The 17,605-nt window shown below is 38.5% G+C and overlaps 4 protein-coding genes across 9 annotated transcripts; 2 read left to right on the top strand and 2 right to left on the bottom strand.

Annotated features, from left to right (window-relative positions):
* Positions 1-1,887: 1,887 nt before the first annotated feature.
* LOC106956980 (serine/threonine-protein kinase 19) lies at positions 1,888-4,010 on the bottom strand. Of its 4 annotated transcripts, none has more exons than XM_015048150.1 (7): positions 3,746-4,010; positions 3,551-3,646; positions 3,319-3,461; positions 2,799-3,034; positions 2,596-2,693; positions 2,331-2,478; positions 1,890-2,155 (listed from the first exon to the last, which is right to left on the bottom strand). In XM_015048150.1, exons 2-7 carry the CDS (start codon positions 3,642-3,644, stop codon positions 2,110-2,112), a joined length of 765 nt encoding a protein of 254 aa, XP_014903636.1. In that variant the 5' UTR covers positions 3,645-3,646; positions 3,746-4,010; the 3' UTR covers positions 1,890-2,109. The 4 variants fall into 4 exon arrangements, with proteins under 4 accessions (XP_014903624.1, XP_014903636.1, XP_014903629.1 ...); XM_015048143.1 differs by having other exon boundaries at positions 3,730-4,009; XM_015048159.1 differs by having other exon boundaries at positions 3,898-4,007.
* A 96-nt stretch (positions 4,011-4,106) lies between these two features.
* dxo (decapping exoribonuclease) lies at positions 4,107-7,739 on the top strand. 2 transcript variants are annotated; one of them, XM_015048105.1, is made up of 7 exons: positions 4,107-4,273; positions 4,886-5,400; positions 5,558-5,784; positions 6,437-6,656; positions 6,750-6,885; positions 6,994-7,088; positions 7,380-7,739. In XM_015048105.1, exons 2-7 carry the CDS (start codon positions 4,934-4,936, stop codon positions 7,498-7,500), a joined length of 1,266 nt encoding a protein of 421 aa, XP_014903591.1. In that variant the 5' UTR covers positions 4,107-4,273; positions 4,886-4,933; the 3' UTR covers positions 7,501-7,739. The 2 variants fall into 2 exon arrangements, with proteins under 2 accessions (XP_014903591.1, XP_014903582.1); XM_015048096.1 differs by having other exon boundaries at positions 4,108-4,262; positions 4,932-5,400.
* A 1,112-nt stretch (positions 7,740-8,851) lies between these two features.
* Positions 8,852-11,923, bottom strand: slc25a17l (solute carrier family 25 member 17-like). Of its 2 annotated transcripts, XM_015048127.1 has the most exons (9): positions 11,633-11,922; positions 11,446-11,506; positions 10,834-10,900; positions 10,578-10,732; positions 10,108-10,224; positions 9,878-10,023; positions 9,650-9,745; positions 9,440-9,522; positions 8,852-9,364 (listed from the first exon to the last, which is right to left on the bottom strand). In XM_015048127.1, the coding sequence occupies exons 1-9, from the start codon at positions 11,705-11,707 to the stop codon at positions 9,217-9,219; spliced, it is 948 nt and encodes a 315-aa protein (XP_014903613.1). In that variant the 5' UTR covers positions 11,708-11,922; the 3' UTR covers positions 8,852-9,216. The 2 variants fall into 2 exon arrangements, with proteins under 2 accessions (XP_014903613.1, XP_014903604.1); XM_015048118.1 differs by having other exon boundaries at positions 9,878-10,224; positions 11,633-11,923.
* Positions 11,924-13,638: 1,715 nt separating this feature from the next.
* Positions 13,639-17,514, top strand: anks4b (ankyrin repeat and sterile alpha motif domain containing 4B). Its single transcript, XM_015048085.1, has 2 exons — positions 13,639-13,963; positions 16,003-17,514. Exons 1-2 carry the CDS (start codon positions 13,803-13,805, stop codon positions 17,132-17,134), a joined length of 1,293 nt encoding a protein of 430 aa, XP_014903571.1. The 5' UTR covers positions 13,639-13,802; the 3' UTR covers positions 17,135-17,514.
* Positions 17,515-17,605: the final 91 nt, after the last annotated feature.

Genomic DNA, 17,605 nt, shown 5'->3' with positions numbered 1-17,605 from the left:
GGGAGATATGAAAAAAAAAAAAAAAATTATAAAAAAAAAAAATGTTGTTGTTTGGGTTGGGGGGGGGGGGGGGGGGGGGGGACAAGAGCACATCTCTTTTAATGCTCTGTGGGCATTTACCGAATACCTTTCGTGCAACACTTTTGATTTATTTTCTTTACGCATCACTACTGGCTAAGCAATGTCACAATAAAGAGCATCTATGCCTGCTAATAACAGTAACAAAGCTACTGTCGGTTATGGTGTAGTAGACAGTGTAATCATCTTTTTGTTATAATCGTGATTTGTCTATTTTGTATCTTTCTTCAGACGTTACACACTCACTGTATTGTTTAACTAACACTATGAATATCTTTTTTTTTTTATTACCTCTACGGTTAACGCTACCTTAATCTCCCTTCAAGCCTAGCTTTTTGTAATTAATGCTGATAGCATGTCTGTGCATCATATACTGAAAACTAAGATTAGAATTGCTACAGTTATATATATTTTTTGCCTATTTACAAAATGTATTTGAACTACTAGATCAGGGGTTAAGTACACGTTGCTCATCGGTATTCAGAAATCAAGCTGTGCTTTTATCCAAGCCAATGTTGTGACTCTCTTAGTTTTGAGGATTAAAAACTATTGTCACTTTTTGAAAAAGCCAATAAATTCCTGTAAAATCACTTCCTCTGTTGTATACATCACCTTTGTGCTATAAATTAGTGTTGAGTAATTATTTGACAATATCTGTCCGAATTTCTAACTTCTTCTTTTTTATACCTTAAACAATTATAACTATTAACTGATATCCATCCATAGTTTGTTTCTAAAAATAACAAACTTTTCTCGAGCAAAAATGTTACAAATAAAACAAAATGCCTTTTAAATGTTTTCCTTTTACAAGGCAAATATGTGAGATGCTATTTATGTTTTGACTTTACAAAGTTACAGATTTTCTACAACATTCTGACTTTTTATTATTAAAATACAGCCAGTTTCGGCTTTTGATAAGATGGGAACACACCACTTCCAAAATAAACTAAAAAATATTTTACATTGTTGTGGTTGAGTACGTTCAGCTGTATAACTTTGGCCCAGCAGATTAGAGGTTCGGACACCAATGATTCATTTCCTTTTTTCCTTTGTTTTGGAATGGGATGATTATTTAGCATTTTTAATTTTTAAAACATTGTTGCACAAATATTATTTTTTGATTCCTTGGCACATATTTACATTTTAAGCATGTATAAATCCTCATAGTTGAGGTTGATCATGTCCACTGGGAACACTCGATCGGCTCCCCAGTTTTACCCTTCAGACCCAAACTGCCACCTTCATACAGAAGAAAATCGGATATTCAGGAATCAGTCTGACCACAGTAAAGCCAATTTAATATAAACAGGGATGCAGAGGATGCTGATTTTAAAAGGTTGTCAGCAGTGGGAATCGTAGAATGTTGTTAAATATGTGGGCTGGATTTGAGAAATGGACACAAAGGGAAATGATTTTCCATCACCAACCCTCGAGACGTTGGAGTTCAACCAATCTGGATTCTACGCCTCTCCACTCGTCCTCCAGACTCTTGGACCTCGATTGAGTTAAGAGATGGACTCTTTAAAAATATTCCCTAAACTCAAACTGTCTTTGCCGATTTTGAAGAACTGTTGTTTTTTTATACTATGACCTTATGTGGCTTATAATGTGGAGGATGTCAATATAACTGTCAAGTCAGCCATTTATTCACCCACATTTCATACTGACTGATTCTAAAGGGAAGTCATTTAACTGGAGACTTTATAAACTGAAGGTAGTTAAAATGTCTTGGATAAATAAACATGCATTTGGCACCACATACCAGTTATTAAACTCTTTCAGCTTAGAATTAAATTCACATCTCAGGGAAATGGCTACAGTAATTTTTTATTACAAGATAACCCAACATTTAATCTCATGTCAATAAAATGTACAATTCATTAACCGACACTGGGTTGATAATACATGTGGCCAAAACTTTACATCTTAAAGTGAAAAGTTTATTTATTTAGTGGCATCCCAAAAGTTTCAGCCTTTGGGTGTTTTTCACATATCTCCTCTTCAGAAACCCTCCAGCTGCTCAGTAGCAGCTCAGGAATCTGCAAATCGTAACAAAGTCCCCGAAGTCGTAGGTATGCTGAGAAGAGATGAAAGACAAACCGTTAGAAAATCTGAATATACTCTCTCCGGAAATAATCTCAATAACTCATAAAAGCTCAGCAGAAAAGAATAGACTGAATTTTGTACGTTTACCATTATACAGAACATACAAGCATTATCAATTGAATGGAAAGGAACAGACTAAATCGTACCTTTCTACCAATTCTGCCCCAACAATGTCATGGACGTGATATTTCATAGGAAATTTCACGTGTGAGGTTGTTCGCCGCTCCTCTAGATTGACTCGTAACACTTCGCTGTATTTGGACTTCTTCACCATGCCAAGCACTGCTTTACGTCCTGAAAAAAATGTGTTAGATGATACCAAACAAACCCCCACAGGTAAAGAATGCCAAAATCTTACAGAAATGAGAAATATTTACAGTGAAGATGCAATAATCATCCTAAAATACCAACCTTGAATAAAATACTTTGTGAATTTGCCAGAATTGGGAATGGAAAGCCACCAGCTGCCAGCATCCCTCACAGTCAGGACCCCTGACTTCACCAGCTGCCTTGGTGGAGAGAAAAACAATGTGCTCATGTCTGACAGAATTATACGCAGATGAAAAATCTTGGAACAACATTCAATAGCGTGTCGCAGTCAGAGTTCCTCATACGTTATCTCAGAGTCTGTGAAGAGAAACTCCCTCAGCATCTTGTCTTTGCTGAAGCTCAGATCTGTGCAGGAGGACACCACTTTCTCCAGGAACTTTTCAACAGTTGCTTGTGTTGCTTTCCCCTCTTCGCCGGCCAGTACTTTGGTCTTGTAGTCTGACGCAAACACCAGCCCGAATGCTTCAGAGTCAAACCCGAGCTGGAACATCAGCAGCTCCCCACTCTCCTGGAGTTTATTCTGCTCAGACAAAAGCATGGGAGTAAGAACTTCAAAAATAGTTCAAATCCTTTTTAACGTTTTTCAATAACAAGATTTACTGGATTTTATGTGCTAGAGCAAGACAAAGTATTCTATGCTTGTGATGTGGAAGGTATTGACCGGCTTTAGTTTTTTTTAAATTATCTGCTAAACGTTATTTATTATGTGTTGTCTGCAACATAAAATCCCAATGAAACGAATTGAAATGTGTGACTGTGGTATGACAAACTATAAAACTATTAAAAATCAAAGAGCTGGCTCACCACTTCCTTATCCACCAGGGTCTTGTCATTGTGTACGCTGTACAACTGATGCTTCAGTACAATAGGAGGCAATGTGTCGTTAAAGAGCTTTCTGGGAAATAAAGTCATGAGGTTCTCCAAGGTGGATTTCATGTCAGCTGGTTCTTTAAGAGAGGAAGCATGGAGAGACGTTTGTACATGTGGCATTATTTTTGTTTAGATAAAAGTACAAACCACTTTTCAAGACACTCACCACCACCTTCGTCACCAGCCCCAAACTTTTCTGTGCCATTTCTCCTTTTCTTCGGTTTGAAAGCGTCGGAAACCAGAGCCCGTTTTCTATTCATACCTGGAACAAAAATAATGCAGATATGACCCATTCACCAAGATGACTGGATAGCATTTTCATTTAAAGGCTAGGTATCTTCTTACCCGAGGTACGACCTACTAGATGTTCTTATAAGAACCAGCGTGTCTCATACATAAAACCTTTTTCGAAGCGTTGTCTTGTTCTTTTCAAAGTTTATAGTTAGCCAAGCTAACAACCTTAGCGGCGCTAACTTAAGTCAAACGTTTTGTATAGGTAACTAAAACAGTTACCTTTTAATTACGGTGTAGATTGAACGCCGTTTCTTGCAATTTATTAAATTAAATAACCTATTAGTTTATCATAAATGTTATCATTTCACAAAATGTAAAGCTTCCTCTTTTCACTGTTATGTTGGTTCTATTAAGATAAACTGTCGGTGCTGCCACCTAGTGGACGAGTTTGAAATAGTAACACCGGAAGTTGCGTAAAGTTTGTTTGTAGCATGTAAGGCTAGCTAGCACCCCCGCAAATTTAAAAATACGTTAACTTTCTTTATTGGTTCAATTCTGAACAAATGTTATATAGTTAAATCCATCAATTTTATTATTTTATAGGTGACAGATGAGCAGTTTGTGTTGTGTTCTTTGATCAGAAGGTAGGTTTTCATTTACTCGTCAGGTATTTTAGTTGGTCAGATGCATCTATAATAAAAATTAAATGAAAATGTTTTAAAAATAAAATTGTTAATAGAAAAAATATATGCATATACAGGTGGTGCAGTGGAAGTAATCTTTAAGCAGCGAACGCTAGATTTTTATCACACAATTACGAGGTGTATATATTGTTGTATCATGCATAATCTATTAGTTCCGCACACATTATCAAAGCATGATTACAACTTAAAAGTTTAGAACTGCAGAGATAATCAGGGTATGCACTCACATAATTTGAGAGTAGATGAATTATTATGTAGTAATCTTGCAAATCTAATGTTTGTAGGTAGAAATGAGCAATTATGGGAATCTGAGCTTCATTTAGATGTGCTTGATTTTATTTGTGATTTTATGTAGAAATGCACTTATCAGAGTTTACTTAACTGATATAAGGTGCTGGTTTTCTGTGAAATTTAGCCTTCTGACTTTTTTAGTTTTGAAAAATCTGATCTTCTGAGTCTAACTCGCCAATTGCAAGTCAAAACCAAGTCAATCAAGAAATAAAGGGGCAGATTGTGATATGTTGGAGATTCATTTTTGTATGTTTAACTTTACGATTACGATTATCCATGGTCAGTATGTCTCATAGGTCAAGGTCTTTTCTGTGTTAGAAATGGACCGGCACAGATCCCGCAGCCCTACTTCCAGCTCCCACCACCACTATTCCCCAAACAGACGGGGAGGCGATAACAGGAGACGAAACCACTGTGACGGTGCACAATTCAGACCCTCAAATCACCACCTGCATCAGTCCAGTGCAACTCCAAGACAAACCCCACCAAGGTCCCAGACCTTAAGCACAAGGAGGGAAGCGTATGAGAGAGACTTTCCGTTGTACAAGCAGCCTGTGGAAGTGGGCTGTTTCTCTCTGGACTCTCGGCGTAGGTTTTTCAACGACAGCAGGCAGATGAGATACTACGTGGAACCTGAGCGAAGTCCCAATTTTGATCTGAGGGATGGGTACAAGGAACGATACGTGAAGAGGGACGAAAATGTCAAGGAGAAGCTGGATCACATTCTGCGGTGGATCATAGCCAACAGGTCAAAGCTGACATCCAAGCTGACCACAAATGCCTCATGGTGAGTTTATGCACAGAATATAGAATAAACACTTTTAATTTGAGAGGAAAATTGGTTAAATATTGGCGTTTCTTAGATGACAGAGGAATAATATAAGAAACATTAATAAACTGTGACACCAGGCCGAAAAGTGATCCACAGCTTTTACTCCTCGCAGCCCGTTAGACTTTGACTTTGTGACCTGGCGGGGCCACCTGACCAAGCTGCTCACTACGCCGTACGAGACCAGAGAGGGCTGGTTGCTGGCGGTGACCAGGTTTAACGGCACGCTCTACATCAGCGAGGTGGAGACCGAAGCTGCTCGCAGGGAACGAGAAAACCGCCCAGAGAGGAACAAGGAGATGATGTACTGGGGATACAAGTTTGAACAGTACATGTGTGCAGGTGAGGGGCTGTTTACTTTGCCTTTATGTAAGTCAGTGAACGTTACCGGCTTCCTTATTGCATAGATTCAGCTGTTTTGTATGGAATCTAAAACCAGAAGTATTTACAAATGTAAATACTTCTGGTTTTAGATTCTATCTGTTATTTTCAGGAAAAGAAAATAAGTGGGATGAGGTGACACTTCAGAAATATATTGAGATGTCAATTCAATATTTAAAAACAAGCAAGAAAGAAACCCAAAGGAATCACATGTGGAGTAAATAAAGCTGGTCCAAAGATGGATCCTTGAGGAACACCAAAATGTAAAGCATCTTAGTGAGAGAGAATTTTCCCAATTGAACACATAAAGATCTCTTTTAAAAAAGACACAAATCATTGAAAGAACTTACTAATTTCACTTTAGAAGCAATTGTAAAGTAATGTTTTACCAAATCAAAGGTATGTTCTTAGAACGACTAAAATCAAAGCATTGTTTTTTTGTGAGATCATTTGTCTTAGATAAAAATAAGGACAGTTCCAGTATATTAGAATCAAATTTAGAAGTACGATCTAATGCTTCAGATCAGTTTGTTTTTGGATCGATGCATTATAATATAAGCACACTGCAATTCTATTGGACCACAGTAGAAATCTCCTCTGTCCTCTCCTGCAGACGATACAAACAGTGACCCTGACCCCAGCGGAGTGGTCAACACCAACGAGGCCTTCTGCACCGTGGTCCAGACCCGGCTCACGGACCACAAGCTTCTGTTCTCTGGTGAGGTGGATTGTCGGGACAGAGATCCTGGTGCTCCTCCCCCTCCTGCCTGCTACGTGGAGCTGAAGACCTCTGCAGAGATCTGCACTCCCAAACAGCGTAGCAACTTCCACAGGTCAGAGAGACGATTTGAATCGCCTGACCGATCGTCTTGATCTGCTTAAACAGATGCTTCTGATGCCTTTTATTATTTTGGTGTCTGCGTCAGGTTTAAACTGTTGAAGTGGTGGGCCCAGTCTTTTCTCCCCGGGGTCCCTCGGGTGGTTGCGGGTTTCAGGGATCATGACGGGACCGTAGTTTCTGTGGAGACTTTTCAGATCTCCAAGATTTCACAGCTCATCAAGGTATGAAAAGGTTTCAGACTTTTTTGTTTCCTTTTCAGACATCAATTGACATGAGTCAACTCCGGCTGCAGATCCGAGTACTTGAACAGTCTTTTTTTTTTTCCCCAGAACGAATACAACTGCTGGAAGCCAACAGTGTGCATGAACTTCTGCTGCGACTTCCTGTCTTTTGTGAAGCGTGAAGCTACTGAGGACAATCCTAGGTGAGTTTAAATGAAGAGATATGTTTGTTCATAGTTATGTGGCAGGATAACAGACAGAAATTGAAGGCAATGTCCCATCTGAAGAGGTTTTAGTTTGGATGAGGATTATTTGTTCAGTTTCCATTTGAGACATGCCTGACTGGACTGTTTTGGTCCAGTCTGGCAAAACTGCCTGGATTTTTCCATTGCAACATTTTATCATCTACATGAATGGATGTTGACTACCAACATGGCTAACTTTACTATTCCTGGATGGTTAGGTCTGATGTTTGTAAAATATTTCTGTTTCAGTGTGGTGTACTTGTTTTCCTGGGAGCCACACAACGACGTGACCTACTCAGTCCACCGGGACTCCCGATATTCCTTCCTGCCCGACTGGTATATTAAGGAAATGACCAGGTCTCCAGAATAACAACAGCCGTCCTCTTTCAGGATTCCTACAATGTTGGAAAATTATGGAATTTTATGGAAGTATTTTCCAGATCTGGAAGTTTTTGAACTTGCAGATTCTACTCCCTGTCCCCTCTGTCCGAAAGTTGCATCCTCTTAATTATCATTAGTAATTGCTTGCAGGTTTTAGAACTTAAACCTGAGTGTGGAAAACAAACGTTTTGTATTTATGTTTCTGAAAATATATAAAAATGAAAAAAAGAAGAAATTTTAAGTCTGGAAAACTGAATTTTGATATTAAAATCTTATCGGAGCGCTGAATTCTGAAGTTTTCCTCAACACGAAAAGTTCAACAAACGTAAGCATCTGTCGCTTAATCATCTTCTGGGAAGATTTTTTTTTAAATAATAAACTTTGTCCTTTGTTTTGTGCATGATAATTTAAAATAAAACAATCTGTAATTTTTTCATGATTATTTTATTGTTTCCTTGTTTTAACAGTCATTTTGATCCAGAAACCATCAAGTAAAAAAAAAAAAAAAAAAAAAAAAAATCTTTAACAGTTAAAATGAAAAAAAAAAGTCAAATCAAATTGTATTTCTTTAACAGTATTTCATGTAAATCTATTTTTTTTTTAATTCTTAATAAAATAGATAAGACAGTAACTGACGCTTGTGATTTAATGTAGTATTTATCCAAATGTGTCCTTTTGTCTTGTTTGGATATGTATGCATTTCTATTAAGACTTCAGCTTGGTACAAAGAAACATCATGAAACACGTATTACAGTTGGAGAGCGAGAGCACATTGTGATACGGCAGCACCAGGAAACCTTAAATAATGGAAGACAAGATGCTCAGAGGATAGAAAACCGTTTCCATGGCAACCCCACATAGTTCCAAAGCTCTGAGGCACTTATGTACAATTAGCTCCGACCTCCACGTCTGTTAATATCAGCTTTACTTGCACTGTTAGAGAAAAAATGATGAAGTGATTTCTGTCATAATTGCTGATCTGGAAAAAGTGCATTCAGCCATTAATTTAGTTAAAAACCATTACAGATATCAAAGCTAATTCATGACACTGGCATCCACACTGCATCTCCTATTTTTAGCAGTATTTCCTAAGCAGTAAATGTGAACTGGATAGTTTCACATCTTAAAGCACAAGTTAAGAAAATATCCAGGGTCTTAAAATAAGATCACAAATAATTATTACTCCCTTAAATTACAGCACACCTCTTATAATAAAGACATTAATTATAGGTCTTTAAAAACATCAAAAACAGCAAGACTGGCCCTTTTCAGATCAAAAAGAATTGGTCCTGGCCTAGTACTAACTAGTAATAGTTAGTTGTTGGTTTTTTTTGGAGGAGGAAGGCTTGTAAACAGTATTAGATTTTCTTTTTTCGTTAAATATGTATCTAATACTTGCCTTTATTTAGTTAATGCTCCCTTGTATTAACTATTACAAAACCGTAATATAGCAGCTGTTTAGGAAGGCTCTACTGTGGAAGCAAAATAAATAAAAAAAATCTGCATAGATGGAAGTTGTCATAAAGTTAAAGCCCAGACGCCATTGTGCGTTAGAACGCCATCAGTGGTTTGGATAAATATGTTATGAATGCCCAGAAGTCAGTCAAGTCCAACTCCAGTTAGGTAAGACAATAAACACACATCCGAGTGTTAATAGAAATCAGTAGCGGGCACCGATTAAATCTGTCCATTCAAGCAGAACCTCTCAGTGCTTCAGCTTTTCACTCAGGCCCATGAGTCTGAAGGTAGCGGCTGTGATCTTCTCATAAACCACAAACATCAGGGCGGCCGTCAGCACCGTCTGCAGCAGCTTGGCCTCCAAGCCTTTGTACAACCCAAGAAAGCCGTGCTTCCTGCAAAAACACAGAACCGTCAGCGACCGACAGCCCGCCCGCCCGTTTTCTGAGCCCACTTATCGCTGAACTCACTTGATCCGGTCCATGAACAGGAAGAAAATATTGGAGACGCTCCCCATCAGGCCCCCTTGGCCGTCGCCTCTATACTGACCGAACTGATGAAGAGAAGAGCTGAGGTTATTTTTCCGGAGCTAATGAATTACTGTTTCCAGTTAGCGTTTGTGACTTTTGCAAAATCAGGAAGCCGAGCTAATGTGTCAGAGAAGAAGACGTATTTTTTACCCTCAGGATGGCCTGGATGGTTTGGAGTGGGTACGTTGCTGTGGTAGCGATTGCCTTGGCGATTGCTCCGATGAGAAAGATCTTTGCTGAGGATATCTGTGCCAGGGAATAAAGATTTAATAGAGTTCTCCGTGACTGCTATACTAAAACAAAACTGAAATCACACAAATGATCCTGAAGTAGCGAGGTTCATATTATATGTCAAAAACATATCCAGCATCCTCTCGCCTTTTGGCCGCCCTTGCCCGCCTTCCTCTTCATGGCTTCATAAATCATGAACTGCACAGCCGGGTTGAGGACGAGAATCAGAGAGGGCAGGGTGCCGTTCCACAGCGTTCCCACTCCCTCGTTGGCGATGATCTGCGAGAAAGCATCTACGAGAAGGAAAGCCGAAATGTTGGACGGCTCGGTGTCACATAAAAAGCACGTCTGAGGGGGTGTGGAATTGGAATACACACCGAATATGCCTCTGTAATGGGTTTGGTGGAGGTCTTCGTTTCTGAACCTCACTCCCTGCAGCTTCAGCCTGGTGTTGACGACCCACATGGGAGTAGTCAGGATCACGTTCACCACACCTGCTCGAACACATGACGGTCAGACGGCACGCGTCCCAAAATCGTAGCGCGGTGGTGGCAGCATCATGCTTTTCTTAACGCGGCAGAAATGTAGCAGGAAATGAAGAGCTTAACCAACCCACATTATGAATTAAAATGGTTCAAATTCATTGGAAAAACCTAATTAACAACCCCAGATATTTGGATTAGAAAAAAAGAAAAAGAATCTATGCATGGATTAATTGGGCTATGAATACTTTTCCAAGGCAAGGTAAACCAACTATAACATAAGAATAAAAAAGGCAAAACATTCATCAATTACCTTTAATACTACAGCATGCTTGATGCTAAAAAAGAGCATCTATCATATTTACCTGCTACCATCCCCATCAGCAGGTCTTTACCGGGTCTGGGCTTGCCCGGTCCAGATGCAGCCACCTTCTTCAGAGCATTGAAAGTGTAGAAGTAGACAAAGTTGGAGCAGCAAAGGCTGGAGATAACTGGAAACCAGCCTCTGTACAGAGCCAAACTGAGAGAAGTGGTGGAGAACTTAAGGTATACACCTCTACGCGTGTTTTACAGGAATCACAGAACGTTAAGTGATATAAGGTCCTAAAAAGTTGAACTTACAAGCCCTCTTCTTTCGCAATTTCAGCCAAAATGACAGGCGTGGACTGGGCTTTTCTTTTGTCATCCACTGAGAAGAAAACGTGAAAATATCACGATTCAAGTCCAACGAACTACAAGAATGTTAAAAAGCAACAACTGCAGACATATCAGCTTTACTACATCAGGTCATTTCTGCTTGTAATTTGTAACAGATGCTCAATAGCCTATGGGTATTAAAGTCTGTGCAACAAATATTTTTTTATACCTTGCCTATTTTATTAATAATATCAATCAAAAGGAAATCATACTGAGATAGAATGATGATCTACTGTAGTGTTGTGAAGAATAGTGCACAAAAAAAATCCTCCACAATAATGTCAGAGACTGCATTAAAGGACTACTGAGTTATTGGTGGTTTTACCAAGCTATAAAATGATGGAGTGTATCTAATTATTGACACACAGCTTCTTCACTTTGGCATTTATTTATTTGAATAAATAAGGACAACATGAATAATAAAGGGACAGTTGGAATGGGAATATTTTTAAAACCTTATAAGAAGAAGATTCTATTTTAAATCCTCATAGATGCAAATCTAAACTGGATGATTACACGATAACAACTCAAACTCACCTTGTAATCTGCTTTTAGCTGTATCCAAAGGGAAGAAGACTGTCATGGCTGTCACACTCCCCTGGAAGATAAGACATTGCAACATCACCACTACTGCTCCGTCTGTCGCTCGATGTTTTCATTTCACTCTTTATTCTTCCTCAAATGAAGAAGCTACTGATATCAGGGGAATAGTTTTAAAACTCACCATAGCACCTGCCACCGCGTGGACCAGCGTCTCGTAGGACAGGAGGCCGACAACAGAGCCACCATTGTGGGACATCTCTGCAGGATGTTACCGGTGAGAGCTCAACAATTAAAAAGCCGGGCGATGTAGCCCGGAAGAGACCCGGAGAGGACAGACGGGCGTCGGCCTGGTTCTGGCGCGGTGGGAGCGGATAGTTCTTACTGCTATAACTGCATGATGTTGTTGCGAAAGGTGGAAATAGGGACGAGAAAGGAGTGAAGACAGTGCTGGACCGTAGATCCAATGGACAGATTCGTCTTCTGTTTTAATCAGAAAATCACCAAATAGCGTGTTGCGCCACCTGCTGGTCAGGAGGGTTATCACAACACCTAAAAAGCTATTGGCTACTGTAAACAAAACAGTTTTTTCTAAGACTGGTGGGTTAAAGATCCCTACAATGAAACATGGTAGTGGCACCATCATGCTATGATGGGTTTTTTATTCTTCAATCAACAAACGGTGCAGGAGGTGAGACAGAAATTAATTATTTGCATATCAATGTCTAATTTATTTTTAAACTCTGGGAAAGAAAGTGATTTAATTTCAAACACTGAAATTAGGTTTGTTTTTTCTCCTTAATAAATATATTTATAAAATGTGCATTCTAAGAGAGAAAAACCTGTTGTGCTTTTTATTTTTATTTTATTTTTGCATGTAAATTAGAAAGGAAGCGATTCAGAGTTGATGGAAAGACTGAGGGAACTGAATACAGTGCAAACAGGTTGCAAAAGACTCAAGAATAGGACAAAGGTTTATCTCCAAATAGGACCACACCCCTTTTCATACAACTAGTGCAAGAAAACAATCATCTGAGATTTGATTTGCCCCAGGATTTTCCATTCCTCCATTTTCAGCCAGCTTTATGTGGATTTACTATCTTATTTTGAGTCATTATTCTGAGGCAGGGTCTAGTTCTGCTTTAGATTTTTTAGCTATATATATTTTTTTTTTTACCGACTTTCTGACATTTTCTTTAAGTTCAACATGATATAATGGTGTTGCATGGTGGAGATCCCCAAACCATGAACAAGGGGCTTTACTCCAGAAGTTGTATTTGTCTTTGATCTTTCTGGAAAACTTCAGTCTGGTCTTCATGTCTTCAGAGAGCAAAGGTTTCCTCTTTACACACCTCTCATGAAAGTTAAACTTATGCAATCTGTTTTTGATTACACAGACAATTTCATAGAAAGAATAGCTAACCTGCTGCAGCTTTTGCAATAAAATATAAGACTTCTTAGAGACTTCTTTCAGCATCTTGCAGTCTAGCGAAGTTGCAGGGGTGACCTGAGCTGTGCATGTTTGGCAGTTGTTTTGAATCTTCTTTTCTTACAGACGATTTTTTTCCCAGTAAAATGTCTGATTTCAAATATACCCTTTTCACACTTAAAAACTGTGAAAATCTTCTCTGCAGGCCTCTCAGACAGTTTTTTTTTCTATCTCAACAGTAAGTTTACTCTCTCTTGAATAGTCAGGAGCACACTAGTGTCAATTCACTAAATTCAAATTCAAATTTTAAATAAACCTTCTTCAAAATGCATAGTAACAGCACTGTAATCCTGTTGATGGAATTTTTTTTTTTTTTTTTTTTTTTGTAATTTCAATGGTAAGTAAAATGTGTGGGCATAATATTTACATTTTCAGAGATTGCATTTAAAAACAGTTCTAAAAGGTGTTTTCTGCATTTTTGTATTGTTTTATATAATACTTAAATTTCTCAAATCTCTGATTTAGATAGATTACAAATTGCAATTAGTTCAAGAACAGTGATTTTGCACTAATATTTTATTAAAATCCTATTAAAAATGTTGGATTTGTTGAACAGAAATCATTGTAATAATGTTTTTTAAGATATGAATTAAATGTAGCGATGTACAGAAGTGCGATAAAGCAGCTCAACATATTGTCTTCAAGTGCTTAAGATCTCATTGTGAGTTCAGGGTAAGCTGCGTTGATATATGGAGCAGGAAGTGATGCAGTTGACAGCAGGGAGCTGGACTTTGCTTTTGTTTTATTGCTGGGCAGCTCACACACCCAGTGATCACTTGGCTTGTTCGGGTCCACAGTTTCTCATCTGACACAAGCGAAAGAGCAGAAAGAGGAGAAATACAAGGATTTTAAAACATTTTCAAAGATGTCTCGGTACCACAAGGCAGCGGTTGATGGCAACGTAGACTTGTTGAAGGAGGCCACAAGGAAGCACCTGAACACGGCTGACGACGATGGCATGACTCCCACCCTGCTGGCTGCTTTTCACGGACACGTCGATGCTCTTCAACTCATATGCAGCAGAGAGTAAGCATAATCGAACTTTTCTATTTCACACACCTTTGTCAAACACAGTCCTTCTCATGAGTTTAGATGTTGAAATTCTCACAATTTAAAACAGTTCAGTTTTCATTAAAGCTCGAAATGGCTTCTAAAGATCAAAGATCACCTAACAGAAAGTAGATTCTACTTCAATATTAACTTTTGATGGATTATTTTGGCATTTGTTATTCGCTACAGTGTCATGAAGAAAACCCTAATTTTGTACACTGGACTCCTCTCTCGTCAGCTGACCTAAAAATTTAGTCATCCAAATCCATCCTGTAAAACAATAAAGCTCTTTATCTTTGCATGCCCACCACCCCCATCCCACTGTCAGGACAACAAAAGATGAACAAAAACATTCAGAGAAATTTAACTGGAAGTAACCTGCTTATAATAGAGCATGTGGTCAAAAACATTTTCAGAATTACAGCCAGAACCGAAACTTATGATAAAAAGAGCCAGTAAAATGTATCAATCAAGTCTAGATAAATTTGACAAAAAAGTAGAAAAGAATTAAAATTTCTAATAGCTCATTGATTATCTTCAACCTTGCGCAGTTTTTAGAATGTTGGTATTTTTTTTTATTAACATATTACTTAACATTTTTAGATTTCTGTTTGTTGCTGTTTGCATTCTTGGCAAGAAAGGTGGGAGGTGCATTGACAGCAAGGTGGGATCAGAATGTGATAAGGCCGTACAGAATGTAGAAACAGAGATATGAGCATATTATGTATTGTTTTATGGAAACAGACTCCAGCCAGCAGCAGATTTATAGCTCTGCTCCGGTGGTTGTAATAAAACTTTATTGGCTGACAAGGTACACACTGAAGGTTGCCATAGCTTTTACAGAGAAACATTTAAACTTGTCATATATATTCAGTCATGTAAAACTGTAAGAAAAGTCTTTAAATAATTTTAATGTACTCTGAATCTTTTGTATCTGCTCACCTAAAAAAAAAAAAAATATCAACAAACATTTAAAACCATAGATGTGCATGTTTTACTTGTCTTGGTATTTCTTAATATTTTATAAATAAAAAAAAAACAGGCAATTTCCAATATTTTGAGTTCAACAGGAGCATTAAGTTTATATACTTTGATATTAAATTTCTTTCAACTATCCATCTGCACCAAATTAAAGCTTAACAAGTAATCTCATTAACAGGGCCCTCAAGCATTCATCCTCCTTTGATGCTTCCACTTTTTTGGGACATATGAACCACAAGTTTTAATGTATATTTGGGGTCACCTTATATAAAAGACCAAAACGAACCAAAACAAAATAGTGAAAAGCTGAAAAGTGGAGGGATGAGAATAAATTGTTTTATCTATTTTTTTTTTTAGCAGAGAAATCTGAAAAGTGTGTCATGGATTTTTAGTCTTCCCCCTTTACGCTGACACATCTAGACACAATCCAGTGCAAATAAATGCTTCTATAAGTAACATATTTACTGTAGTATAAATACAGTGTGTATTTTAAAACCTAAAGTCTTAAATTGCTGCAAAATGTACCTCTAGTTTTACTCAAATTCTATTTTAGGTTTTCCACTAAAATGTAATAAAATGATGAGTTGTTTTCCTTTCACATCACAATTATGCACTAATGTGTATTGGTCTGTCATATACAAGACCATTAACTGAAATACAAAAAAGTTTGATAGTTATAACCTGATATAAAAAGGCAGAAAGGGTTTGAATACTCTGCCTGATTTATCACACTAACATCCTTTTACTGTGCAAATTATGTTCTTCATTCCAGAGCATTTACTGCTAAAACAGCACATTCTACCTTTGGGTGTAACCTCGTGATGTAGGCAACAAGGGTATCTGATTTATGGTATAAGCACCATAAATCAGCATATTAGCAATATTAATTACCCTAAGTCACAGTTAGTCTACCAAGTGAACTAGTATTTTTCTTGTTTTGCTTTGCCAACCAAACTGCTTTCAGGTTTAGGAAATTTTCAGCAATTTAAACCACAAATTCAGATTTGATTTCCCCCTCTCTTTGTGTTTCACAGAGGAGACCCCAACAAGAGTGACATCTGGGGAAACACGCCGCTACACCACGCATCTGCTAATGGCCACATGCACATCATCAGCTTTCTGGTGAACTTCGGAGCCAATCTTTTTGCCCTGGACAATGATTTCCACACACCTATGGACGTTGCTGCGTCTCGAGGCCACATGAACTGTGTGCGATTTCTGGATGACGCCGCCTCACAACAAACCAACCAAAATCCCAAAAAGGTCGCCAACATCAAAAAGGAAGCCCAGAAAGAGGCAGAGAGACGAGTGAAACTCTATGAGAAGGTGAAGAAAAAGCACCAAAACAAGATGGATCGAATGAGCCGCGGAGGAAGCATGAATGGGTCGGTTTCTGAGGCAAGCATGGGATCAGGCTTCTCAGATGATGGCACCATCAGGAGTGAACAATTCTCCAAGCTTATTGCTTCAGACAAGACCGGCTCTGTTACAGCCAGAGTTAAAGGCACTCTCCAGAAGATGGGAAAGAAAGAGAAGGGCACACTGCAGAGAACAGGAGGAGGTGGGAATGTCATCTTCCGTAAGCAGGAGAATGAATCCTCTGACAAACCAGAGTTTCTGGATGTCTTTGAAGAACAAGATGAGAGTGACCCAGTCAGCGGAGAGACGGAGGAATACGAAGATGATGACTCCAGAGACGAGCCAAGCGAAGTCAAACAATCCATCTTTAACCGACCTGGCTTTGGCGGCCTGATTTTCATGAAGAAGATGAACATGGAGACAGAAGATGTTCTTCCCACAGGGAATAATGAAAGTCTTGGCTACCTCGTTGAGAACCAGTTGTTTGAGGCAGATGAAGATGCATCTGGCTTTGAGGAGGCTGGTGATGGTGACCTTCCTTGGGATCAAGAAGATCTGGGGCTGGATGATGATGAAGATGAGGACACCTCCCCTTTGGAGGTCTTCTTGTCTACCATCTCCTTGCCAGAATTTGCCCCCGCTTTCAAAAGAGAGCACTTGGACTTGGAGGCGCTCATTCTTTGCTCTGATGATGACCTGAAAGGCATTCGCATCCAGTTGGGACCCAGGAAGAAGATCTTGGAAGCTGTTGCTCGCAGAACAAAGGCAATGAATAACCCTGGGACCATGAAGGACAGCAGCTTGTGATCTACATATCCATCATATTAAAATTGTGATATTGCAGATTAAAATGAAACTGAACATTTTGTAGAGTTTGATTTTCTGTATTGTTCTGAAGGTGATTCTCTTTCCATAAACACTTTTTATTTTGAAAGCTACGAAGCATAGTGTACAGACTACATTTATACATAACAACCAGTGTGAATCCTAGTTAAATTCTCTATAGACAAATAATGTATTTTGATGAGTCAAAATTAAGCATATTAAGGCTGATTTAGCAGGACGTTGCAGATACATAGATGAGATGTACTAATTCAGAATTTCCAGGGATTTAACTTAAATGCATTCAATCATAAATCATTTGACTATTTTGATCATTTTATCAATAAACTACATGTATATTCAAATAATATGTTTCATTGTTATATTTAAACCTTGGCCACAGAAGGACTGAAGATTAAGCTTCACTGGTTAAATGTATCTGGGCCCAAACCGAGC

The sequence above is a fragment of the Poecilia latipinna genome, unplaced genomic scaffold (assembly GCF_001443285.1).
Source record: "Poecilia latipinna isolate Pla-1442-1.1 unplaced genomic scaffold, P_latipinna-1.0 Scaffold42, whole genome shotgun sequence".
Lineage (NCBI taxonomy): Eukaryota > Metazoa > Chordata > Actinopteri > Cyprinodontiformes > Poeciliidae > Poecilia > Poecilia latipinna.
This window is presented reverse-complemented; position numbering and strand designations above follow the sequence as displayed.